Source organism: Hakea prostrata, chromosome 11 (genome assembly GCF_041222555.1).
Source record: "Hakea prostrata isolate BN-2017 chromosome 11, UWA_Hpros_2, whole genome shotgun sequence".
Taxonomy (NCBI): Eukaryota; Viridiplantae; Streptophyta; class Magnoliopsida; order Proteales; family Proteaceae; genus Hakea; species Hakea prostrata.
This window is the reverse complement of record NC_142610.1, coordinates 1953424-1980182: the sequence shown is the minus strand read 5'-3', so window position 1 is coordinate 1980182 and position 26759 is coordinate 1953424. Positions and strand designations below refer to the sequence as shown.

The window sequence follows — 26759 nt, the reverse complement described above, 5'->3', positions numbered from 1 at the left end:
AGGAATTAATATCTAACAAATCTATACCCCAACTTCTCATCTGAATATCTAACAAATCTATTGTGATATTTCAAAAATTTTATTAAAAACATATAGCTATGTTTGTAACTAAACATCATTTTCTTTAACTATGAAAAATACTTTTTTTAATACTAAATCATCGTTGATTTACTTGTTAACAAGGTTTTGAATATGAATTTTTTGTATTGAATAAAGATATCAATTTATTGAGCAGTTGTGAATGAAACATACCTACCTACGGCTTAAGTTCTTGACTTTGAAGATAAATTTTCATTTATCGATTCCTTTTGAATCGAATCTCGTGTTTCTAAGTTTACAAAAGAGTTTGTGTGACATTCTCTAATTTACTTGACTTTCAAATATGCCTAAATTTAATTACAATTCTTCTCTCTACTTATTCTATTTCATGAATAATTTTAACTCTTTGTCTTTGGAGAAAACCAAGTAAAAACGAATAAAGAGAGAGAGACTTGAGTGAAGACAATTGAAATTTGGATGAGTTTGACCATTGTCTTAGAGTTAGAAATTAATTGAGATTGAGATAAATCTTTTTCTTTTTCTTTTTCCATTCGAGCTTACATATAATAACCATAATTTTCTCTATTTCTCTAAAATTTAATGGGTATAAATAGTTAAATACATATTGAATATAAGTTTTGGATTATTTGTTGACATCTTTACTATTTTATTTTCCAAAGCCGGTTTGGAATTTAAGAATTTAATTACTTTAATATGTATTTTAATTACTACCTATCTTACATTTGATATTTCGACCAAGGTATGGCCAATTAAAGCTGGGCAAGGCCTTGGGGGGGGCCAATCGGGTGGGGGGGGGGCCATCGGGGCCGGGGGGGCCAATCGGTCGGGGCGATCAGGTCGGGCCTCGGGGGGCGGGCCTTGGGTCGGGGCCATTAGGGCTATTGGGCCTCGGGCCACCCATCCCGCCCGGCCCATTAGGGCCTTAGGGCGTGATGGGCTTGGCTTGGCCCGGGGCTAGGGCCGGGGACAATATCTTGGCCCGCTGGGGCGGAATGAGCTCAATTATCCCGTATAGGTGGGCTTGGGATTGCAAAGTGGCCGGCCCACATCCTAATCGCACTTGTCTCCTACTTTCCCACCCAAGCAACCAAACAATATACCATTTTGGAATTTAAAGGAAAAGTAAAAAATCTACGCTTTTTTTCAAGAATTTTCCCACCATTTTTTTCTTATTCTACCTTTATTCCACAAACAAACGCAGTCTAAAGAGAATAAGAGGGGAGTAAGTGCGTTATCCTTTGGATATTTTGTTCGATTCGGGGACTGTAACAGTAGACTAGAAAGAGTGTGAACAGGGTTACCAACTTAGCATGCATGGGTGAGTCGCTCGTTGGCATAGGAAGGATTACAATGGCGGAAGACGGGAGAAGCGGCAGCCACTGCCGCTGCAATCTCTCCGGCGAGGTCAGGTTCCTTTTAGCCGGGAACTCAAAGGGTGGCGCTGAAAATTTCACTTCCTTTTTTATTTTTGCTAAATGGAAGGGGCGGAGATTCTACTGCACGTAGATGTTGCATCTCTGTTTGGATGGATTGCCTGAGGCTTTGAATTACTAACCGATAATTTTCTGACTGGTGCAATTCGTGACACTCGTTCCTGCTGGCTCTGCTTTCAGTGTTTGAAGCAAAATGATCAGCCCGCGCTATTTGAGGCTTTAGAAAAGCTAAAAGAAGGTTTGAACTGAACTCATAACCTTTGTTTTTCTTTCCTTTCTTTCTTTCTGGGGCTGAAGACAGTAATGCAATCAAGAAATAATGTTCCGAGTAGGGTTTCCAAATAAAGCTTCAACCCTTCAAATAATGTCTGATTGCAGAATTGATGCTTCTGGGTTTCATTTCCCTGCTATTATCTGTCTTCCAAGGTCTGATCGGCCGTTTATGTATCGCAAAAAATCTTGAGTCTATCATGCTCCCGTGCGAGGTGAATAGCGAACACCCTTCATCTCATGGATCTGAGCCGCAAGAGAAGGGGAGGAGGCTACTATCTGAGGCAGCGAATTCTGTACAGTGTGCAAAGGTACATAACCTTGGAAGCTATCCATACATCATCATCATCATCTTTCTTCAACCCAGCTCCGTCGATATTGGGTACCTTGAACCAACAATCGAGGTAATTGAGAATTCTAATTTCTTGATTGCTGTCTCATTGTTGTTTCAGGGAACAGTTCCTTTACTATCGCTGGAAGCGTTACACCAGCTGCATATTTTCATCTTTGTGCTCGCAGTCGTCCATGTAATATTTTGCGGGACCACCATGCTTTTTGGAGGAGCAAGGGTAACTCACACATCTGCTCTTATTAGAAACAAAACCTGAATTAATTAGTCCTCTGATTGGTGCAAAATCTCCACTAAGCCTTTGGATCTTCACTTAAAATAGATCCTTTGGGATTCTCTAGGTCATTCCATTTCTTCATGCCTTTTCCTTTAACTTAGTAAAACCTCGCAGGGTTCATTTTTAGCTTCTTGTGTGTTCAAATTAAATGAGGGATATTGTGGAATTCTATTCATGCAAGCCATTTTATGAGCTTTTGTGTTTTTATTATCATTGTTGAATGCTCATCAAATCTATATATGATTTTCTCACGTATATCTATTCGCAACTTATATGCTGTAAAGATCATCAAATTTTCACACGTTTTAGCCAAGAGGTAATCTCTGTATTCTCTGTAGGTACGCCAATGGAAGCAGTGGGAGGATTCAGTACGGAATGAGACTGTGAACCCAGAAAAGGGTAATTGACAGATATATTTCAGCAGCTGTCTAGGACTAATTTGGTTTCTATAAGTTAAGGTGTGATAAATGTATCGGCAGGCCCCACAACATCTTCAACTGTACATGCTCGTCATAATCTTGACTTTGTCAAGCAGCGTGCCATAGGATATTGGAGGAAGTCAGCTGTTGGCAGCTGGATGGTAAGTCTTGTATGCTCATCTTCATCGTTTAATATTTCTGCTGTAGCTCAACTTTTTACAATCAGTAAGTCTATGCAAATCTGGCACTGGCAGCATTTGAAACGCCTAGTTAATAATAATCATGTATCTATTTTTCATTAACCAAAATCTGTATCAGATAAATGTGATCCTATGAAAGGACAAGTGTTGGAGCATTATACAAGGTGTTATAGTTTTTCTACTCTCTGAACAATATTTGTTTTTCTTTTGGATTTGAGTATCTTGGAATGAGTCGATTGAGATATCTAATTTTCTAAGATGAGCTTCTAGTTTTGTGGAGCTACATTTACCTCCTTTCTTAGATGGTGATTTCATTCTCAACCCCTCCTTCATTCTAAAAGTTGCAGAACTCACTTCTCCCTTGTTGCTCACCCTTCCTTTTAAAGTAGGTTCTACCAGAATGCTTACCATATTACTTTTTTCAAGAACTCGAATGCAGTCACTTCTCCCTAGGAAATAAAAACTTGGTTATTTTTCTATTACTAATAGCCTTTTCAACTACTTGCTCAACTTATATTCCTTGTCTGTTCCTGTACATTTTCTAAAAAAAAAAAAAAGGAGGAAAAGAAATCCCCACTTGAATACCTTACGACTGTCAAACAAAGATAATAAAAATGAAGAGATCTCATTACATGAAGCTCAATACTTGTCTCTGATTTTCAGAAAATCATTTTATTTGATATCTAAATGGATCCCTTTGTTGTTTCTCAAACACACAGCTCATTCTTCCATATTGTTGTCAGTATGGTGCCATATCCATCCACTAAGTTTAGCCCTGATAAATGGAAATTTGGACCAGTTGAAAGCTCAATGAAAGCAAAAAGACAAAGAAGATAAACATATTAAGGTCCCTGGCAGTTTCTAAAGATTTTTTTTTTTTCCTTTTTTGTGGATTGTTTGACCTTTTTAGGTGAATGATTTCTTTCCAATTATCTGATCAATAAAGCATTTGACAACTGAGTGATTTGATGCTTTTAACTAAATTGAATTAGGAAAGACTCAAAAACACCTGTTGAGAACAGTGATTACCCTTGTACCTAGGGGATAGGGAGGGAAGAAAATGAAGAGAAAGACTGGAACAGAAGAAATAAATCAGAGATAGCTTGGAGGAGAAGAAAAAGAAAAGAAAGACTGGAACAGAAGAAATAAATCAGAGATAGCTTGGAGAAGAAGAAAAAAGAAAAGAAAGACTGGAACAGAAGTGTCATGAGAGCCAAACTCTCTCATGGTTTCAACATACAGTCAAGTGATCACAATATATGGAAAAGGAAAGATCCTAATTAATTACCTATGGAGAAAAACAACTAAATAATAGAAATATTAGAAACAACCACGGTAGATACAAAGGATAACGTGGTAGATGTCACAAAGCTAGGCATAGTTAGGGCCTGCTGGATTATGGGGTTTCAAGGGAGTTCAGGGCTGAGATAGGAACTGAGTGTGAGATATGTATGGGGGACAGTGCACTCCAAATAATGAATGAATCTTAATCGTTGTAAAGGGTAGAATTTGAATTGCTGGATTTTAGGGTTTGAGGTGAATTTAGGGCCGAGCGAATGCAGTATTCCAATGGATGAAGGAGGCTGTAATTGATCAAGTGTCCACACTGTTGGGAAGGCGAATCCAGGGGTGAAGTTGGGATTAAAATTAATGTCCAAGCTGGTTGGATCTGTGGAGTTCCAGGTCTGGTTAAGACTTAACTGGAGGATAGATGGGTCTACTGGAGATCAAGAAAAACCAAAGTTAGTTTTTGAGCTGGATCTCCTTGCTCTTATTGCAGTCTTAAACTTGCAGCAGCTTGTATGGCTGAACCCTTGCATGGAAAATGAGTCTTCACTTAGTTGTTGAGGTGGAGCTTTAATTGAATCTCCTGCGTAAAAAAGATTGACCGATTCCAGAGTCCCAACAGCAGCTTGGACTTTAAACACCATGGACTTGTCTGATTCAGTCCCACCAACTGCTTGGACTTTAAACACCATGGAGATAATCAGCTAGACTTGAAGCCCAAAGCAAGAGACTGATCTCACACTGGAAAAGGCGACAACAACACAAGCAAAATTGTTCAAAGCCTGTTTGCTATCTCCATGGTGGGGGTATTTATAGGCTATAATCAGGCTAAGGATAAAGTCAAGTTACATTAGGAAAACTAATTTCTAATAAGAAAGAACTAACTCCTAAGACTCAATTAATGGCCTACTAATTAAGAGGAAACCTGTTAGCAAAAACCTAGCTAACAACCTAACTACAAAATAAAGAAAACTGAAACATAACACTACTACTACTTAAATGGTAGGAGAATTTGGTTCCTAAATCCATGCTAATGCTCATGAGACATGTGACCAATTAAGTCTCACGTGACAAGTTAAATCGAGCCATCTAATGAGCCAAAGGTGGACCAACCGAACCAGCTAATCAAATAAAAAGAAAGCAAGATTTGGAGGGCCGTTTTCAGAGCCCAGACTTCCCTTCCAACCCCCCCCCTGCAGGGGCCTCCAAACCCCTAGTAGATACCCAAGTAACAGATTCCTTGTTGCCTGGGGGTTAAACTCTTTTATTCTGTATAGCCCTGTGGTCCCCTGAGTTGCAACTCATAGGTTACTTTGTTAAGGATGAATTTGATTGATGGAATTGCTGATTGCAAGAGCTGCAGTTGTTTCTCTTCTCCATCGTGAGTGGATAACATCCAACTGTCTTGGTGTGTCATCTAAGACGGTATTAGGTGGGTAGTATCGTAGCTACCAAACTTAAGGTTGGGTGAGTAATATCTAGGTCTCCTTTCTCATTCGTGTTCTTCTTCGTCCACCCCTATCTTATTTATTTTACTTTTGGTTAGCTGCTGAAACATTTGCTTGAATCTGTTTCCCTCATTTGTAGCATTCAAAACTGACTCCCTGATCAGCTGTGATGAGACCCTATCTTCTTCCTCCTTCAGTTCAGTTTCAGAACAGTCCTTGAACTTCCATTAATGCAGCATAATCTGAAAACCTGCTGATGTAAACCCAATTTTATGGTTAGGTTTTTTATGGATTTTCCCTCAAATTAAGGGCTGCCCAGAATCTGCCAGCAATTAAACCTAATTTAATGAAGTGTTCTGGACTGCTTTTAGGGCTCACAAGGGTTAGTTAAAGGCCTAAAGTGTTGAGGTAAAGGGGATGTGGTTTTTAAACTTAGAACCTTACTGTAAAAATAGTTACAGATCTGAAAATTAGCAGTAGTGTTTGGAAACCAGGATACTGGGGTTTTGATTAAGTGGGAGATTGGGGCTATTGTTGCTGTCTTTGTAATTTGATATTTAGCTCTAATGGATTTAGAGTGTGGGTTAGGGTTTAGGTATAGAGGTTGAAGATGAATTGCAGAATTTTTAATGAAGAAGATGAAGTGCAGAAACTTTAGATGTGTTAGGGTTTTAGGTTTTAGATGGAATCAGTGGTAGGGATGGGGTTAGGAGTTTATGCGATCCAATTAGGAAGGAAAGGGGAGGCAGGGGTTGGGGATTAGGGATCTAATAGGGGAGGGATTCTGCTGCTGCTGCGGCTGTAAAGAAGAAGAAACAGAGAGATACGGCTGAGAGGGTAGAAGAAGGGAGGGGAGGGTGCTGGGAGTGTCGTGGTGTTTGAGGATGGCAGCTGCCAGGTTGCAGTAGCAAGAGGGAAGGGAAGATAGGGTGCACAGGGGCAGGGAAGGGGCTGGAGTCACTGGACGTGAAGGGGAAGGGGTGGGGGAACCTTGCATGGGTAGGGAATAAGGGCAAAGGGGGTGCTGGGCTGTTTGCTCACTTGGTTCTGGCTGCTGTCTGCTATTAATGGTTGCTGGAATTTGTGAAGGCTGTAGAGAATTGGAAGACATGATGTAGCTTGAAGAAGGATGTTGAATAACGAAGAGAAAATCTGCCGAGGCACCCTCAACAGGAACCCCGTTGCAAAACTCAATAACTTTTCATTCAATAATTAGACTTGAGTTTACAAAGAAAGAGTAGGAATATGTATAGCACACTAAAAGACTTGTAACTCTAACTGGGATTCCTTTATAGGTTAAGATCCCACCACATGAATCAATCTCAACCAACCAAATATTATAAGATCTAAGGGACACTAATAGACACATGCTGAAATAAAACTTAAGTAACTTAAAACTCTAATTGGCACATGCTAAACTCTATTTAATTAGAACCCTAATTGACATGTGTTTGACTAATGACTCAAGGACTCTTTATCTAACTCAAACTGGACTGCCTAACTGACTGAAACTCTTTAGACAATAAAAGAGAAAATTCTGAAAATAAAATGTAGCAACTAAATTAGGGCTGAAAATGCCTGAAGTACATTCAATAAGGGGTTGGCCAGCTAATTTGGAGGAACCTTGGGGCCCATTGTTGGATTAAGCCAGGGGAGTCAATCTGTGTTGGCATGACCTGCAACTAAGGATTTCACGGGCATTTAATCCTCAGTTTGCCTTCTCCTTTTGAGGAAGTCACCTACCTTTGGCTCCCTCCATTCCCTCCAACATTACAAAGTTAAATTCCTCCCCTAGCCCCTTTGACCCTAGTCCTTGTTTCCCTTAACTACCTCCTAACTTTTAGGAGCATTATGTTAATGTCCAGATTTTAAACAATGTCCAGATTTTAAACAATCCATGTGTACCTTTCATATACCCGCTTTCCAAAGCCACATTCCCATTGGAAACCTAGAGATCTTCATACAAGCCTTGACAACCCTTACACGAGAGTTTGAAATTTTTCCTGTTTGGCACCTGGTTCATTGAATATGTTGGTTACTGGCCTTCAATCAATTGAGGCTACATGAATCTCACTGTGTTTTTTTCCTTGACAGTCACACAACCCTAAAAATAGAAACTAGGTTGTCTTCAATCTACAGTACCAAGTATCAGGAAAAGAAGAGGCAGTGATCTAGTCAGGACTTTGTTGAGGCAAATTGATGAGGTTGAATATAAAGGTTAATCAGCAAATTGAGGTAGTGATGTGGATACCTTATAGCCCATGCTACACAATTTACTTACACTTATTAGATTATAAACGAGCTTGTAAACAAGATAGACATTTGAAATTGATGTTCCTCCTATGTCACACTTCCTGATCCCAATGATTTTTCTTTTGTTGTTGTCTTCGTAGGTACATAACCCTCATCATGTTTTCTTATCTATTAGAACAACTTGGGGTTGGATATCATGTGCTTGGAACAACTAGTATCAATATACCATTCGTTGTTTTTAGTGTTCTTCAAGCACACCTACAAAGACAGCTTCAACATTGTATTGGTTCACATTTTCTGATGGGTCCATCATTGTTAAAGACCCATTTGTTCCTTCGGGTAGCCAATTGTGTTTATAACCCTTAGGCCTTTGAAATCTTCGATCACAAATAGTAAAGACCTCTTGTTATCTTATTCCTTCTTAAGATCTTTGTCCATTGGGTCTGTCCTCCTATATTTTATGGAGGAGTGTAGTGTGTGGATTGTGGAAAATATGCATATGGGTCTTCATATCCATATGGAATGTACCCTTGATAATTAGTCATAGTATCCATAAAGTGGGTATTCATATGGTTGAGGTTTAGGAGGTCTTGGAGGTTGCCTAGGAGGGAAGCGCCTTGGGTTTTGTTGACCTTGGGGAAGTCTTTACTCTTTAGTTCTCCTGCTCTAGAAATTATCAAATTATGGTTCTCTAGAGACTACACATGATGGGCTTAAATGATAGTCCAATCCTTCTTCTAGGTCTCTTTCTTCGATTTGACTATGACAACAGAATTTTTAGTGGTAGATTTTTAAAAAGCTGAAAAGTGATGACTTACTAGTCATGTGGGAAGAAGCCTCTGAATCAATGATCCAAGGGTTGGGAGAAGAAGTGAGAAATGTTGTGTTACTTGCATGAGAAAGTGTGGCAGTAGAAGTACTAGTGGATGTGGAAGCGCTGGTCTCAATATTTTACAATTGACGAAGGAGATACAGAACCACTATCGTTGTTTGCTACATTATCAATACCACCATCAGAAACGGCATGATTGGCAAACTGCTTGGCCCACTCTAGCTTTCCATGTTTGGCCCATCAAGCTTCCACTAAGTGCCCTGTTTTACCACTATGAGTACAAAGTCGAGATGTATTATCAGACAGTTGAACACCACGACCTCCAGAAGACTTGCTAACTCCCCCTAAACCACTACCACGTCCCCTTCCATGAGAGGTAGTGAAGGCTGAATTTCTCCTTTAGAACTTTTTTCTGGAGAAATCCCTTTAGGAAAGGCAATATGTTGAAGTCTAGAATATGTTTCACTAAGGTTAGGGACATGCTCACCAACAAGAAGATGTCCTTTAACAGATTTCAGTTTACGGTTCAATCCTGCAAGAATCTTGGATACAAAAAATTCATTCCGTTGGGCCTTAAGCTTCTCTATATCTGTGGTGAGAGGTTGAAAAACATTCAACTCCTTCATCATGCCTTTAAAGGAGTTGTAATAATCCTGCAGAGACTTGTCAGCTTGCTGAAATTGAAATAGCTTTTCATAAATACTAAAAATCCGAGTCATATTTTTAGTTTGGGAATAGGTCTCTTGCAAGTCATCCCATATCCCCTTTGCACTCTTATGGAATATAACATTCGCTGCAATATCAGGTTCCATGTTATTCCACATCCAAATATTGATGATTGCATCATCTTGGATCCAACTAAAATAGGATTTGTCATCAACAGGAGGTTCATCCTCAATGAACTTAAGCTTACCTTTTGCAAGTATGTACACCCAAACCGCTTGTGACCACAACAAGTAATTAGAACTACCTTTGAGCTTGATAGATTCAATTTGAATGTTTACATGATCTCCCTGAGATCCTTTAGATTCAGCCATACTCATGGTTGAGTCACTTGTAAGTGAAGACATTAAATTGAGGTAGATATCACTCAAATTAGTTTTCCAGAACTTGAAGTAGAATGAGCACAAAAAAAAATATTCTACAACCTTAGGACCGAATAGGAGAAAAAAAGAAGGTTTGCAAAGTGTAACAAAAAGAGGTAACGAAGGTAGGTAGAAAACAATATTTAATCCAAGTTCTAGAACTTGTAAGAGTAAGGTAATAGGTAGAGAAGATCAGTTCACATGAATACCTGATCTAACAATTCATAATATACAGCACTAGGTGGTTGCACACCAAGGAAAACAGAAAAACAAAGGAGAACTTCAGAAAAGAATATTGAGAACAACACTGTTTTGATCCAAACAAGCTCTGATGTCATGTTAGAAAACAAGCTTTAAATAATCAAAACAGTAGTTGAACTTGAACTGAGAAAAGAGAGAAGAAGAAGAAGAAGAGAAGAGAGATGAAAAACCATTAGAAGAGGCCTGTGATTCTAGCTAAAGAGTCTAGAATCACAAAGCCCTTTTTATTTATAGCTTCTAATGAATCTAATACAACTTGAGAGACAAGTAATTGTCCTTTAGAAAAAAGAAAAAATTACAGCTTTAGTAACTTTTTAGCTCCTACAATGGATAGTTTTGAAAATAGAAACTACCACCAAAATAGAAACTATGCTTTTTAGAAACTCCCAAAACTTATGTAGCAAGACTCCTACCTTAGAAAGAAAAAGTAGAGTAACATCACAAGCATAATATTGTTCATGTGAACAGTAATGTGAACAGTAAAAAACAGCTTTTACTGTTCATGTGAACAGTAAAATAGCTTAAACTTGTGTATACTTCAACAGATTACAACCTAGACATCAAGGCCATGTGCACATATTTAATTTTGAAAATGGCTTTTCCAGTAGACAAAGTCCTCACCATCAAACTATGGTAGTCTTGAATTGTTGAGTCTACTTTGGACATAAAGGCCATGGATCTTTTTACTTAAAGAGAAGTCAATAATAATAAGCTCCCGCTCTAACCACGAATTGAAAATGAAAGTTAACCTAAAGGAGGGGTGAATAGGTTGACACCAATGGATTTTCCTTGTAATAAAAAATTATTTGATAGTTGAAAAACTAAAGCAATAAAAAACATTATACAAGGCAAAAAGATTTTTATAGTGGGTTCAATTCAACTGAATCTATGCCTAATCTATCAACTTTAGAGAGAACTCCTCTAGTATTTCCCTTTTAATACAATGGTTGGGATCACGACACCTTCACAACAATCTTGGTCTAGGCAAGAGTACCTTTAAAGAATCTTGATCCCGGGAAGAGCACCTAATCAAATAAATGAAGTCATAAAATATAAATACCAATAGGTGTGGCACTAACCCTTGTTTGAGTTTGTTTAGTGAATGCACTTTACTTCTAGTCTCTAAGCTCTCCTCCTAGAGTTCGACTCTTGTACCTTCTTGGTCAAAAGGGAATGGAACTCCAAAGAGATTTAGGATTTTTGGAGACAAAGTCTATAGCAAAAACATGTTAATGTGGGTGATGTAACCAGCCCCCAGGCAGCCCCAAAAGAGCCCAGGAGGGACCGAGCCCATCCAGAATAGGGCCCAAACCAGGGGGCCGAATCCAACAAAGGGGAAAAGTGGTCATTTTCACCCCTTGGATTGAGTCTATGTCAGTATGGTTGAGTTCAAAATAGTTTCTGATTTTTAATTCTGTTTCTATTTTTTGGAGTCTTAGATGTTGAGCTATGTTGGTATTTGGAGTTGTTAGTAGGTGAAGATATGGTTCCTAATTTTTAGGAGTCTTATCTTGAAAGGAGTTTGTTATGAGTTTGGAGTTAGATATAGGAATTCTTGTTTGACGAGTAATAAGAGTCAATTATAGGAGGCTTATAAATAGCCTAGTCTTATTGTAACTTGGCAGATTGAATGATTAATTGAATTGATTGAGTTTGAAGAAAGACTTGGTATAGTTCTGTGATCACTGTTGCAATTTTCAAATTCCTCTTCTTCTTCAAGCACTCAAGCATTCATTTCCAGCATTCACGCGAACAACAATCAAGTTTTGAAGTCTCCATCATCAGGTCCAGCAGCATCCTTCAAGTTTCCAATTGCCCAAGTAAGTTATGGCCTTTTTCCCAAACCTTATAAGCCATCCCCCACCCCTTCTTCTTCCCACGTTTTCAGATCCCACCCCAACTAGGACTCCACCATACCAGCCTCAAAACACCCCATTATACCCTCTTTATGAATGCTCAAGCCTGCTAAATGAAGATCTAACCTTATTTTCTGCTAACCTACCTTGGTTAGTGACTTTTAGAAAGTTTGCACTTCATCTTCTTTGTTGATGAAGTTGCAGGAATTTTTAAAATTCCAGAAAACCATAATTCCTTCACACCTTAACCCCTCTTTCTGTAAATCAGTTCTAAACTACAGATTAGAGGCATTACCACTCTTGAAGCAGAACAACAGCCCAATTCCCCAAACCCTAGCCATAGCCAAATCCCAATTCAACTAGGATTTGAAATTCCAATTTGAATTTTGGGTTCTACTAAATTTCAGACCTGTTTTCAGCATTCCAACAACCTTTTAGGCCCTTTAAAACCCTAGCTGAAACCTCTAAGAGCCTAAATAGCTGCTGCAACCTTACTAGAAGATCCTGGATATTGAAACCGAACCCTGGGTTACATCAGTGGGTCAATAATTGCTCTAATAGTTGTGCTTAAGAGAGTCATTAAGACCCTTATTTATATTTTATAGCCAACAGATTGGGTTTGAATTGGGTCCCAATGGATAGAGAACGGTCACATTTTTATGCAATGGTCAACCAGTATTATTGGTCAACCAGCCCACTATAACCGTTAGAAGCCAGCTTGGCTTTATTATTGGACAATTGGTACATCAACCAATCAGCCTGGCTGTCAACGAGAAGACCTTGACAGTTGAAACCACCAAGCTTTTGTGATGGTGACGGTGGATCACGCAATTTTGCCTGATGGTCAACTGCCACTCTGGCCAGTGGCTTTATAAGGGCTTTCAAAATTATTCTTGGATTTTGGTTTCTGCCCCTAAAATCTGACCCAACAGCCCCTTTTGCCCATTCATTTAGTTTATAAAAATTACAAACTTGAATTTTCATGCAATTACAAAGTGCCACTTGTCCTAGTCTAAATGTTGGGTGTTGTGTGCTTGTTCTTGCTTCATTCTTGAGCTCTTGAGTGGTACTTACATGAGTGTTGGTCCAATGTTGATCTTCCATTTACGAGTGCCTCGATTTGGGTCTTTGTGTACTTTTTGAACTGTTTCAGGGCAATGTATGCTCTCTGACTATACTTGTATATGCATTTCCTCTTGTATCACATCTATGTTTGTCTTAGTCACAAGAGTAAATGTTAGATCCTTTTTGTATGTGTTTGTGGTCGTCAGAACTTTATGAGGGCAGCTGGGTGATTTGCCCAACAGGCTGTATATTTCCACATTCTAATCCATTCACCATGTGGCTGTAAATAGAGTGTTAATGCACGAAATCACCATTTTAACCCGGAAATCAGAGAAGACCAATTTAAGTAACATTCTTTGAATGACAGTCAATTAAGTCTATCATATGCCTTGTGCATATCCAGTTTTATGGCCATCAGTGCTGAATTACTTCTTTTTCTTCCTCTTCTTAGTGTTGTGAAATAATTCATGAGAAATCAAAATATTTTCTCAAATGCATTTGCCTGGAATAAAAGCTGATTGAGAGATACAAATAATAGAATCAAGCATACCTCTTAAGGATTAGAGCAATCACTTTGGTAATGATTTTAACTGTACTGAGTATAAGCTGATTGGCTGAAATTTGTCTGCAGAATTTATCTCTTTAGATTTAGGAATAAGGTGTATGAGGCTTCAGTTCAATTCTGGAGAGAGAAAGCCTCTATAGATTTTGGAATAAGGCATATGTCAGTTTAAATAGTTAAGACTCATAGTATAATTGTTCTCTTATTTAGTCTACTTCTTTTATAATTTGTCTGCTAGTAATCAACATTTAAACGTGGAATATGAACTCTGTTCTTCCCTCCTCCCCCCCCCCCCTCTTTTTTTTTAATGTAATTTTTCCCCCTCCCCCTCTGCAACTCCTCGGGTTTCTGCTCTTCTCCTTTCCTCCATTTTTTCATCCCACATTACCTTAACCTTATTTGCATAAAGTCTGTTACTTTCTATTTTGGGTGAATAATAAGTATATTATAAACACTCCGAAGGGAAACAATTAACTGGGGGGAGGGGGAAGCTTGGCTACTAAAGCCGAGGGTTGACCAATAAAGTTCTATCCTAACCCCAGGTAATAGTGATGAGCTTGTTCTTATGGTATCTGCTAACATTCTATGGGGAAGCTGAGCAATTATAGAGCTAACATCAATGCTGATGGCCTTCCAAATCTAGTCAGGAGTTCTGGATTTGGTAGTCCATACCATATGCACATATTGCGGTCAATCTAGATCTGTGAGATACAAGCACCAAACATCAATTTCTCAACAGAGTCCTCCAAGGAGTGGCCTTTGAAGGAAGAGGCTATCCAATGGTATTCGGTCTCAAACGGCCAAAGCCGTCTAGATGGATGTGAGGGCTCATTGCCAAATGGGTCTAGTGAAGGTGTGAGCAAAGAAGAAGAGATGGGGGATATCTTCAATATCTTCATCAGAGGGGCAGAAGATGTACCGGGGGGGGGGGATAGGCTGATAGGATCTAGTGGTTAATGAGAAGGGATTGGGTGGGAAGATAGTGAGTGAGGGATCTCCAAAGCGTAAAAGAATGGTAGGGGATGCGTCAAGTAAACCAAACAAGATTGCAACAAGGAACAAGAGGGGATTGGAGGGCAAATATGGTCCCAAGTTGTGGCCATGGAGACGAAGACATTTTCATTTAGAAGCCAGAGAAAAGTCAATCATAGGAGGGCAAGGTTAAGGCAAGGGTTGTAGTAAGGGCCAAATTGAATCTAGTTCTCGGGGAAGGGATTTGGGAGACACCAGGAGCCCAAAAGAATGAAAGGAGAGAGAGTTAGCTTTGGGTAAACCTGAGGAGTAAACAGCCCCGGCATCCACAAAATGGTAGAGGATACCAGAAGGGTGCTAGGGATCCAGCCAAAAGGATATATTGGATCCATCAGTGATGGAGGACAAAGCTGAGAGAGCAAGGTGTGCATGGGGTCAGGAGTTCCCTCCAAATCCAAGAGGTGTTGCAGGGGATTGAAGTGGTCCAGATGGAATCATGCTTAACAAGGTAGGAGTATACCCAGTTTGAATGAAATGGTATTCTATTTCGTGGAGATTTTCCATTTGAGTTTGACCTGGATGGCAATACTATAATCCTTGATGTGACGGAAGCCAAGACCTCCTTCAGATATGAGTTTACAGGATTCAGATAGTGGAGCAATAAAGTGGGATAAGGAATCTGGAGGATTCTTGGCTGTTCCAGAGAAAGCTGCAAAAAAGAGATTTCATGGCATGGATGGTAGGTTTTGGGAGGGCAATGACCCCACACCAGTAGATGTAGGAAGATTGGAGGACTGATTTGTTTAGAACAAGTCTAGCCACATAGGAGTGGAGCTTGCCTTTCTAGAGCTGGACTCTCTTGCTGATAAGACCAAGCATGGAAGTGTAGAAATGACCCCTAAGGTGAGTGGGTAGAAGGGGAAGGCAGAGGTTGAGCTGCTGTTTGATGTGTACCTATCCTGTGAGACAAATTTTCAAATGGATTAATTATTAGATCCATGCTGTCTCCCCTATAAATTAGAAAGCTTTCTTCAGCTCCATCTTTAGTTCTAAGATATTTTGCATCTACTCAAGCCATTGTAATGTTACTGTTTATACTTCCCTAGCTTATTTTCCAAGTCATCTAACTTCTGTTTCTTTCATATATTTACTTTGTGAGTTTAGTGAATTAGATTCAACATGCATTTGACGCATTATATTGATTATCAAAATATCAAGAAATTAATCCTAGTTGCTTTTTATTTCTTCATTCTTGATATGTTTCATAAGGTAAAACACCACATCTATATACCAATAAAACATACCACACTCATTGTTTCCACTGCTGCATTACCTCCATTTCATAGATTTAGGGTGCATATTGTTAGCAAGGCTGCAGAGGACAAGATTTACATGATTTACCCAAAGGCTATGTCCACAGCTGAGCAGAGATGGTTTTCCTTGAAGAAGAAGAAGAAGAGAATACAAACCTAATCATGTTCTACCCCTCTCAACCTGTTGAGAGACTATAAATATAGGTACCAGTGAAAACCCTACTTAAAGGAAAAAGACCAAAATGCTCCTGTAACCAAAAATGCCCAAAACAGCAAAATAGGGCCTCCAAATAGTTTGGGGCCCAAAACCAGAGTTTTTAAAGAGCTCAAAATTCTGAACATGACACATGTCTACCTGGCAGTGGCCAACGTAGAAAACAGCGAACCAGGCACGTTTAGGCCCTGAACTGGCCTTAGAACATTTTACATGGTGAAAAGTTGTCTTTAGCCGATAGACATGTCACTGATCATTTATAGTGCTTGTAAGGTAGGCTGAACTTTCTTTTCAAAATATTTTTTTTGGCCAATCGCAACAGTATTCTCAAGGCATTGCTCTAGATTTTCCAAAGGTTGATATGGAAACTGATGACTATATTTTCGTCATGCTTGATCACAGATGTCATTCTTCAAGCAGTTCTATGGTTCTGTAACCAAGTCAGATTACGCTGCAATGCGGCTAGGATTTATCAGGGTAAGATATTACACGATCAGTTTGTATATTTTGGGCAGCTAGGATTTATCAGGGTAAGATATTACACGATCAGTTTGTATATTTTGGATGCTTTTTCTTACGAATTCTGCAGATGCATGACTATACCATTCCTTGTCTTCAATTCAGACACACTTGCGTTCAACCCCAGATTACGATTTTCATAATTACATGATGCGGATACTTGAATATGATTTTAAGAAAGTTGTTGGTATAAGGTACCTTCAGAAGATGAGCTTGCTTTACATGGGGATACTAATTTCTTTGGGAAATTGTCAGTGCACTTGAGCTACCCCCTAATATTAATGCCACCCTTAATAGATTAAAATAACACTCATACCCCTTACAGTTAGTGAATCTATGTTATTTAGTGATGTCAGCTGGTTATATGTTTAAAAGGACTAAAATACCCTTTAGAGTTTAGATAATGTGAGGGGGGAGGGAATCAAGTGGGACCCATTAATACTTTTTATTCTTTCTTCCTCATCTTCGTCTTCTCCGGCACCACCCTTTCTTTCTCCCCTCCAGCTTGCCGTACCCTCTTGACTTCCGCATTCTTCTTTACACAAAAACCACTGGAATCTGTTTGATAAACAAAATCTGTGTCAATGCACAAGTGAAGAAAGTGGAAAAATCAATATATTGACAAGTCAGACTCCAAAGCATGAACCCCTTAGTTGCTGGTAAGGAATCAATAGTTCCGAAGCAGAGCCTTTCCTTTCCAAAGCATGAACAGAGATGCTAGGCAACAGTGTTATTATGAGAATGAAGTTCTCAAAAAGGCAGAAGCTACCAATCACACTAATCTAAATGAGACATCTTGAGAGGTGCTTTGGCGACAGGGAGGAGATGCTGACTCCATTGCTGCTGTTAGTGAGATCTCTACCCCAATCTAGCTTAATTGAGTTGATATTGGTTGTGAGACAATGAATGTTGCCTATGGAGAAGTAAATTAAGTACATGCTAGAGGTAGGTTCAAAAGCACAGACTGAGGTGAGGGAATGCATACACTGATGCTAAGAGAAGACAATTAAGAACCAAGCGTTGAGACCTTTGGCAACTGTAACGGTGTACCTCATTTTAGTCTTGGCTTCAACTCTGCTTCATGAGAAACCTCCAATTGCTCTACCAATGAATTTCTGTCAATGTTCAACAACATATTCCCATATCTAAACAAATCAGAGAAGGGCCAAGTGATAGAACAAAAGGAAAACTGGAAAATACGGAAAGAAAAAAGACGTATACATGCCATCTTGATGGAAAGCCTAGGGTGGTGGCCTTGGGGGAAGGACACACCCTTTCTCAGCTGTTGATTCTTTCTTTTCCAGCAATCTATTTTTTTCATGCTTTGGATGTGGAAGGGAAGGGTAGGGTAGGCCTACCTGGAGGGGAGGAAGAAAGGGCAGTGGGTGAGGCTGGGTGCAGGAGAAGAGGAAGACAAGGAAGAAAGAATCTTAAGTATTAATGGGTTCCACTTGATTGTGATCGTTTCACATTATCTGGAGGGTATTTTTGTCTTTGAAAAAAATAACCTGCTGACATTTCTAGATAACAGAGATTCACCAACTGTAGGATGCTTGGTGATATTTTGATCTACTTTTGGGTGGCATTAATATTGTGGGTAACTCAGCGGCTGGTGCTGATAATTTCCCCCTTTTTTGGTGGGGGAAGGACTAACCGTTTTGATTTGCTGCAGCTGGTATCTCTGGCTGTTTGTTCTGATCTTCTTGCTGCTGAATATTGAAGGTATTCATAAGACTCACACCAATCCTCCTCCATCCTTGTACCTTCAGTGGCAGGGGAATAAATATTAAATCATCATATTTGTGGTTGCTAATGCAGGATGGCACACTTATTTTTGGTTATCATTCTTACCTTTGATTGTAAGTGTGTTCAATGTTGAAGATGTGAATCATGATATTTGTTCCTTGAGATAACAAAATGCAGAATCATTAATGAATTGAAGTTGCAGCTTTTACTTCTTGTGGGTGCTAAGTTGGAACACATCATTACCCGTTTAGCTGAAGAGGTTGAAGAGAGGAGAACTGATAATCCCGCAGCATCAACAGTCAAGCTATCTGACAAATATTTCTGGTTTGGCAGTCCAAGGATTGTTCTTTACATAATTCACTTCATCTTGTTTCAAAACTCATTTGAGATTGGATTCTTCATCTGGATATGGGTTAGTATTATGCTCTTCTATGCATTCCTCGGTATCTCACTTCTCCTGTCTGTACTGAGTTTAAATTTGACTCTCAATGATGTCTCCAGTGTACCTACGGATTACATTCATGCATCATGGAAAAAGTCGGCTACATCGTTCCTAGGCTTATCATAGGGTAATGGATTAATGTATATTTCCAGTATACAATGCATCATCATTCATCAAGCTGAATACAAGAGCAGAATTTCACACCACACAGTATTCATATAATTTGATATTCATAATGCCATTAGCTGCATTAGCATGTCCCTTTTCAATTCTTATACTGACATTACATATACCACTTACTAGTCCAGGCTGATTGTTCAAGTGCTCTGCAGCTACAGCACTTTACCTCTGTACACTATTGTCACCCAGGTGAGCTTCTACAAATAAAATTTTGAGACAAATATTTTCACACTTGAAATATGACCGGTAACGGTTTTGAGATTCTTACGTCTAATCCTTTACTCACTGAATCAAGATGGGTAGCTCGTTCAATCCAGCAATATTAAACGAGAATTTGCAGGCATCGGTATTTTCGTGGGATGCAGGAAAGAGAAAAAAGACACTTACTCAGCAGAGGTCACAGATCCAGCAGTTCCGAGCACTTCAAATGCAGGCTATGGCAGATTATCCGGTTGGGGATACTTTAATTATGGAGGACCCAAACTCTGTCGTCGACATAACTGCAACTGCAACTGCAACTTCAGATCATCCAAATTCAGTGCAAACTCAAAATTTATCTTAAGCTTCGTTGATAGCAAACCATCAGATACCCGCTGTATCAACCAAAAACAAAAGCAATTGAAGGGTATCTATCAAAGTCTCAATTGAAGAGGGAATGGAGGGAAATAGAATAAATAGTGTAAATACTCCCTGAAAAATATTTGAGGGCCTAGAATACATCCAAAAATGTGTATGGGTAATTTGTTTCTTACCCCAAAAAAAAATCTTATTTGTTGGTGATCATTTTTTTATTTTGTTCAAATTTAAATAAAATAAAGGAAATGGATTTTCTCTCTATTAATCAGCTGGAAACTACCTCGCACCTGGACACCAATAGTTGGCGATCATTTAAGGCAGAGGATCACGTAGAAAAGTGTGCCAATGAAGAATAAAAATTAAAGGAAAACTAATTTTTTCACTTTTTTTGGTAGGAAAATAAAATACTTTATTTATTTAACTGGAATCTTCGCGGGATCTTACACATTAAAAAGTCAAAGAGTAGAATCCTAGATAAAGAGGGGGTGGGGAGAGATGATACATGAACAAGTCCTGTGAGTGGGCCGTTGATTAAGCGAGTTCATTGACAGCAAAGTTGGCTTCACGCGGTATGTAGGAGAAGGAACATTCAGTGAAGGACACTGCCAGCCGAAGGATGTCTGCAATGATGTGTGAGATTTCCAACTTGTACAAGACTCTGTATGCGTTATAGAAATAACAAGAGGTTGGTTGTTGCTCTCACTTGAAGATGTGAGATCCGAAAGTCGAGGGTGAGGCTTAGACCCCTTCAAACTGCTTGTGCCTCAGCGATAAGAAAGACCTGACAGCCCATGCCTTGTCCAAAAGCAAACACTACCTGATGAAAAGAGTCCCGTGCTATTCCTCCAATTCCTGAGTGATTTGGATTCTTAAAGGAAGAGCCATCCACATTTAGTTTGATCCTGCCCTGATGTGGAGGTTCCCACCAGATGAGTGGTATAGGTTTGCGAGGGGATTGAAGGGGAGGGAGAGGGGTGAACGCATGGATTTGTTGTAACAGCATCATGACAACCTGAAGCCTTGGGGTTATGGAAGAGTGGGTTGTGGCAGTATAGTATCCCCAAAGTGCCCAAAGGGCGATAAGAGTGTGAAAGTGTTGTTGACTGTTAGGGGAGGGGTAAGTAGATTGGGTGACAAGGTCATGAACTTGGAGGTCGAATGGGCGTGTGGGATCCCATTGGTGAAGACTAAGAGAATGCCAAAGGTGAGTAGTCAAGGGCACAGGAAAAAGAGGTGATGTGTTGAAAAGGGATGATGTCCACATAGTTTACAATGGAGTTGTACTTGACATCCTCGCTAAGGGAGCAGATCTGCTGTAGGTAACTTTCCCAAAACAGTTTTCCAGAGGAAAAAAAGGAATTCTAGGAGGTAGGGGGAGATGCCAAAGTCGAACCCAATTAAGTCTAGGTAGGGGGGGCAGGGGGAGAGGGTGATGAGGTAGACAGACAGTAAACCGAATTGACAGTGAACTTACCTGAGGAAGTGGGCTTGCATATGAAGCAGTCAACCTATGGGAAAAGGGGTATTGGGATGCCGAGTATTTTGATTGCGATGTCAGTGGACCACTAATCAAAAACCTTATCCCAATGCCAAGAAGCGAACACGAAGTTGATGAAGGTTGAGACCTTTATGGGGAGAGAGGCTACTGGAAAGCAACCCAGATCAGGGGGTTGATTCGGTACCCAATTAAGATTCCAAGGACTTGCTAGTGAACCGTCTCCTAGCTGAAGGAAAAGACCTTGGCGTAAAAGTTCCCTAGCTTTAAGCAGCAATTCCCATCCCCAAGAGGTAGAAGAGGGGGAGGGGGTGTCGAGAAAGGTGTCATTCTTAAAATACTTGTGTTTCATCAATCTACCCCATAGCGATGCAGAGGGGTTGAGGAGTTCCCATGCCTTCCGAGTCAGAAGAGCGAGGTTAAAATCAACACTTTTTTTGAGGTTAAGGCCACCTTCTCTAGTCGAGCGACAAATGAGATCTCAGGAGATGGTGTGGACATGCCCTTGTGTACCATTTGACCAGAAAAAATCCCGAGAGAGCTTGTCGAGTGTAATTGTGATCGTGGCAAGGAGCATGACATAAAGTGTGAGGGCATGGCAGCTAAAGTAGATTGGATAAGAACTTTTTTCTCGGCGTAGGATAGCTAATTGCTCTCTAGTGTTGTAGTCGATTATTGACCCTAGAAAACAATGAGACGGTGCTAATTTTTTCACATGCAAATTGAAATTCAAACCTTTCAACCTGACCAAAATGCTAAATTCGTTAAAATGATAAGATGTCTTTAATAATTTAAACTCCATTTTCAAAGTTAAAATTTTCATATAGGAGTGGGTAAAGGAGAATTCCTTTGTTCATAAGTTTTTCACCCTTAAAATCAAAATGAAGGATTCCTTTTAAAAAAAAAAAAAAAGTATACGCCATGCAGCAAATTTTAAAGTCGCAAAATTCCATTCTATGTATTTCGTACTAATTTACGGAATAAAAGTTGGATTTGAACTGTAACAACCCCCATATTTCTAACCCGAGATCCGTATTGCAGGTCCGAGAACCCGAAGGTCTAGCTGGGTAAATTTGTGGAGTGTCCGGATAGAAGTCCATGATCCATACCCTGAACCCATGGATCTGGATTCTCTTGTTGAAGAGTCTGCCTTGCGGATTTTTGTTCGCGGCAGAGCGGACATCGTCCCCCCACTGCCGCGAACGCGACACATGTCCGAATGTAATCTAACGGTTAAAAACTCAATGCGGGGACGTAATCTTAAATTCAAAGTTTATTTTACATGTGAGGTTTTAAACTTTTTAAATTTACAATCAACCCTCAAAATCGATGAAACCCCATTCTCGATCAGAAACCCTATTTTCGTTGAATCAAGAAAACGCTGTGTTATTTCCTCCTTCTCCGGCGACGGAGACGGCATCGAGGGTAGTTGCTGCTCCTAAACCAAACAACACAGCACCTACTCTAAGGTAAAAGCCCACTCTCGATCAGATTTAGGTAACCCTATTTCGTTGAAGCAAACCATTGCTGTGATAAACCAAAGAGTTTTATCGTTTTGGTGTTATCCGTATCCGGTATTCCGAACAGAACTTGAAACATATGGACCCATATTATACTGGATAAACCTATTTTTCAATTGCTAAAACTGAATGGTTTGCTTCTTTCTCTTTTTATTCTTTTTCCTGTTGCTACAACTTTGATTTGATTTGCTTTATAATGAAAGGGATGTCTTCGGATAAGCTTTAATTAGATTACTATCTTCATTGCCCCATGAAACTGTGAAACCTTTTATTGCTTGAAAGACGAGAGGATATATTTTTTGCTTTACAGGTTGAGCAGTTGGAGCAAGAGGTAGTGAACTGCAACCCTTCGATGCATGAACAAGAACGTGTGATGCTTCAGGTAGAACCATCTCTAGGGTTCATTCCAAAGCCTCAAGTCTTTGCCAACTACTTGTTGCACAGATGTCATTTTGAATCCAATGTCCTTGACACCTGCAGTTTCTCTGTTCCACACCACTTTGCCGTCGCCGTCGCCGTAGCCGGAGAAGGAGGATATATCACAGCGTTTTCTTGATTCAACGAAAATAGGGTTTCTGATCGAGAATGGGGTTTCATCGATTTTGAGGGGTTTGATTGTAAATTTAAAAAGTTTAAAACCTCACATGTAAAATAAACTTTGAATTTACGATTAAGTCCCCACACTGAATTTTTAACCGTTAGATTACATTCGGACACGTGTCACGTTCGCTGCAGTGGGCGGACGATGTCCACTCTGCCGCGAACAAAAATCCCTGCCTTGCTTGGTAGTTGGATTTCTGGAAGGCAAGTGATGTCTGGAGATGTCCGGATTGAAGGTAAGACCACCCCCATGTGTACATTAGGGTTAGGTTGTACTTGGACATCAACCCCTTGAGCAAAGCACCCTTATATAGCAATATACTAGGGGGCGGTTGCTAGTGGCGGTTGATTGGACCAAGCAACCGCCCCAAGCGACCGCTTGGTCCTAGTTGCGGGGTTTTGCCCTATTTTGCCCTCAGACTTTCATAAATAGCAACCTTCATCTACTTTACGAATATTATATTCGGGATTGCTGTTTTTGGTGGTGAGGCAGTTGTGGAGACGTGCTAGAAGGTGATCTGAAGTGTTGTTAGTGTTCCAAAGCTTCTACTGTCTTTTCTAGCTAATCTAGTTGAGGTAAGTGATTCCATGTTCACTCATACTCTACCTTTACCTATGATTAAAGTAGATTAGTTTTCCTCGTTGGTTGTTCATGATCATTCTATTACAGTACCTACCTTTTTAATGATCTTGATGAGATCAGGTCCGAAAACGAAACCCTGCTTTTGTGAAAAGGATTGATCTAATCAAGGGGAGGATTCTGGATAACCAAATTTATGCCAATTGTTAGGTTTCGTATTTCCCTTGGTTGTAGGAGTGTTAGATTTGAAATTTGGACTATGATCATTCAAAAATCGGATTGAATACGGATGATCAGAAGCCGTTTCGGATTGAAACTCACTATTTTTGGGACAATCACTAGTGGCGATCGCTTAGCCTAAGCGACCGGCCCAAGCGACCGGCTGGTTTCTAGTGAGCATGTAACTTTTGGATTTTGTCCGATTTGATTCATTTGACTTACATATTAATGTAACCCTGTTTATAGGTGTCCTTTGTTTCCAATAAAAGTCTTATAATTATTTCTAGTTTGCAATCCAGAGGAATTCTACTTATTTACAGGTAAGGACATACAACCTCATCTTTATAAAATATCTTTCAATACTATTCTTTCACTTTATATACTGTTTTAACCTTGTATAGCATGTTGATCTTATTATATACTTGATGTTTGTATTGTCTTTACATATACTTTGTCAATTATGAATGTTGTATGATGATAATTGATGTATCGTGGTTCTGATGGAAAGAGTATTCCATTGGGATATCTTGGCTTGAGATATCAAAGGGCTGTGATATGGGACACATGCCTGCTGATGTCTCCAGCACTATCATAACTACTTGATGACATACCTAGGTAGAGTCTAGAGTTGCATGGCTAGGTACCCCACATACTACTACCCTTTCGGTAGGGGAATTGAAGCCGGATGACCCGTAACGACAATGATGTGACTCTATTTCATCCTATAGCGGTAACCAATCCGTGTGGAGACTCAGTGGTCCACTGTTGGTCATACAATGGTAGGGTTGCATATGTTAGGGTTGGGCTCATGGACGTCCAAGGAGCGGACCGGGTGTCGTGAGGAGTCATGAGAGCATTCCGCCCCAACAATATGTGGATGACCATAGGGTTATAAAATGGAGTTCAATAGCGGTAACCAGTCCGTGAGGATTCTCATTCCTAGGTTGCGAAGGATACTGAACCGAGTTGGTTGGTGCCATAGGGGATGTATCTAGACTTCATGTAGTATGTTACCATTATGACTTGCATTGGATTAGAAACCCTGACATGCGCCAGTACTCATGCCAATGGTCGTGGTGAGAGAGTGTTGACTTAACCCCCAACCATGGTTTGAGAGCCAGGTGTGGACTTTCCATTTTACCCAAGATCCCTACAGAGGTAACCAGTCTTTGCCAGATCAGAGTGACTAGACCTACCCAGAGGAGGGCTGGTGTATATCTTAAAGCATGTCAACTGTTAGAGACTTGCATAGTTAGAACTTAGCGGTATTCATACTTTGCACTCATACTATCATATATGCATTTCTGATGGTTTGACATATGGATGAGAATTATTGCTGTTCTTACTAAGTTCAGCAGAAGTCATTCCTTTATTTGTCTATGTTATATTAGCCTGTACAGATGGAGGATATACGCTGGAAGATGGATTGGTTTCCCATGATGGAGCCTTCTTGTATGAAGAAGATGTGGCACCGGCAATGGGAAATGGAGATAGCCTATGCGGGAGCTCCTGTGAGTGCATGGAGTGCGCTTATATCACCCATTGATGGGCGTAGGAGACAAGTTGTCAAGTAGTTTGGCCATCGCCTGGAGAAGAATTGGAGAACCCATCACCTTGATAAACTTGAGTCTAAGTTTTTAGCTTTAGAGAAAGAAATCGGAAATAAACTCATTTAAATATTTGAATTGCTTTCGTTGAACTCGTATTCTTTTTTATCATTTATTCTTCCCTTGATTATTTTATTGGAGTATTTGAACTCCTTGATTATTCTTGCTCGTGATTGTCTTTACTTGCATTTATTATTATTGATGGACAAAAATCGTGGATCCTATGAAGGATCACTCCCACGGGTTATCGGGCGGGTAACCGAGACCAGCGGGTGGGGTGTGACATGAACTAAAACTACAATTCGAGATTTGAGACTTTCTATTCTGAAATCATTCTTTTTCTTGGTTTAATTTCTTCGTATCTGCAACTTGTTGGTTTGTATTTTTCTTCCTTTCAAGTTGTTATTGTTTTTCATACATGTTGTATATTTTTATAATATGATAAAAATAACATTTAATATTTTATTTGATTTAATTAAGTGTATGAATCTTTAATATTTTCTTGGCTTTATTTAAGCACCGGAATCTTTTCTTTATTTCTTTTAGGAAAAGTGTACTTATTTATTTACTGGATGGCGCAAAAATTGTTAAGCCTTCGGATCTCTTGGCGATGGCCTGCAAAACAAAGTTAGACGTGGCCCAACCGCTGGGGTTGGGAGGCCGGGAGGCCACCTCCGAAGCTTAAGTCAGTTGCTGAACTAATCACAAAAGGCTCTCCGAAGCTTAAGTCAGTTGCTGAACTAATCACAAAAGGCTTTGGCTAATTGCAGCGCATAAACTTGAATGATAATAGTAGGGAAACGATTCAGATACCTCTTGCGTGAACCAATCACTTGTTTATATAGGATTTACCTTGATTCTCGATCGTCGGATGAATTCGTGATCTTTGCAGGTTACTGTCCGATTGTAGGGTTTTTCCCTGAATATTCGAGGGTGATAGCAGTTACCGAACTTCTCACGATTCCCTCACCGTCCTGACGATAGTTGCTCCCTATTAGGAAGCTGCATCTACCGCAAGATTTGGGAGGGTGTTCATGGCCGGTAACTTATAAAGTAGCGCCTTCCTGATTGTTTAGGTTAGGTTAGAATGGGCCCCGATTATGGTCTAACTAGGACGAA

The 26759-nt window shown here is 39.8% G+C and overlaps 1 protein-coding gene across 1 annotated transcript; it reads left to right on the top strand.

The window, feature by feature from the left end:
• Positions 1-1598: 1598 nt before the first annotated feature.
• On the top strand, positions 1599-19801 carry LOC148999542 (MLO-like protein 1). Its single transcript, XM_089139739.1, has 13 exons — positions 1599-1731; positions 1872-2074; positions 2216-2332; positions 2728-2788; positions 2869-2969; positions 16559-16633; positions 16781-16869; positions 18348-18397; positions 18494-18534; positions 18624-18833; positions 18923-18990; positions 19172-19232; positions 19339-19801. The coding sequence occupies exons 2-13, from the start codon at positions 1877-1879 to the stop codon at positions 19603-19605; spliced, it is 1338 nt and encodes a 445-aa protein (XP_088995865.1). The 5' UTR covers positions 1599-1731; positions 1872-1876; the 3' UTR covers positions 19606-19801.
• The last annotated feature ends 6958 nt before the right edge of the window (positions 19802-26759 follow it).